Source organism: Ailuropoda melanoleuca, chromosome 2 (assembly GCF_002007445.2).
Source record: "Ailuropoda melanoleuca isolate Jingjing chromosome 2, ASM200744v2, whole genome shotgun sequence".
Taxonomy (NCBI): Eukaryota; Metazoa; Chordata; class Mammalia; order Carnivora; family Ursidae; genus Ailuropoda; species Ailuropoda melanoleuca.
In genome coordinates, this window is record NC_048219.1 from 144039378 (window position 1) to 144040150 (window position 773).

General features: G+C 66.2%; 1 protein-coding gene across 1 annotated transcript in view; it reads right to left on the reverse strand.

The window, feature by feature from the left end:
* Positions 1-609: 609 nt before the first annotated feature.
* The window catches only part of EVX2 (even-skipped homeobox 2), a 3196-nt gene continuing 3032 nt past the window's right edge, over positions 610-773 (reverse strand). The window contains 1 exon segment of the mRNA XM_034644312.1: positions 610-773. This exon segment is cut by the window's right edge and continues 289 nt beyond it. Coding sequence (XP_034500203.1) covers positions 610-773 — 164 coding nt within the window.

Sequence of the window (773 nt, forward strand, 5' to 3'; positions counted from 1 at the left end):
CTCCGTGGACAGGGCCCTGAACAAGCTCAGGCTGAGAGAAAAATTGCCACCTCCCCTCACCCTCGTTTAAAGAAAAGAAAGGATGGAAGAAAAAGCAGCAGCAGGAACCTCGGCGGTGACTCCCCCCCCCGCCCCCCGGCACAAAGCACTAGCGCACACCATTCCCCTCTCTTTGTTGTGGTTCTCGGTTGCTTCTGGCCACGTGGTCCAGGAGAGCAACCTGGGCCTGAGGGCTTACAGCCAGGGCCCCATACCCCAGAGGGCTAGTTGGAGGGCCAGGGGATTGTCTTCGGGAAGACCAAGAGCTCCGGATAGAGGCGGGAAAAGGGGCATGGGCGGTGGGAAACACGAGGAAGCTGCTGGGTAGCAAATACAAAAATAGAAATAATTTGAGGGTACCCCGGCCGGCTTTTCGCGCGGCTCTTTTCCCCCAATTCGGTCGGGGCAGCTTCCCCTCGGCCTCCCGCGCCGGCGCGCCCCCTGGCGGCAGCTTTAACAGCGGGCAGCGCGCAGAGGGCACGTGGGCGCACGGAGGGCGCGGGGGGCGCTCAGGGGACTCCCGGGCACAGTCGGAGTGGCGGGCACAGCCCCCTGGCGGCGGCGACGTAGTTATCTGGTGAGCGGTGCCTCGTCCCTCTGGTCCGGCGGGCTCACGGCGGTCTTGCTAAGCACAGCCGCTGAGTAGGGCAGGAAGCCGCTCTCGGAGCGAGGCGCCGTGGCGCTGCAGCCGAAGTCCGAGCCCCCGGCGGCCCCCGCGCCGCCCCCGCCGCCGC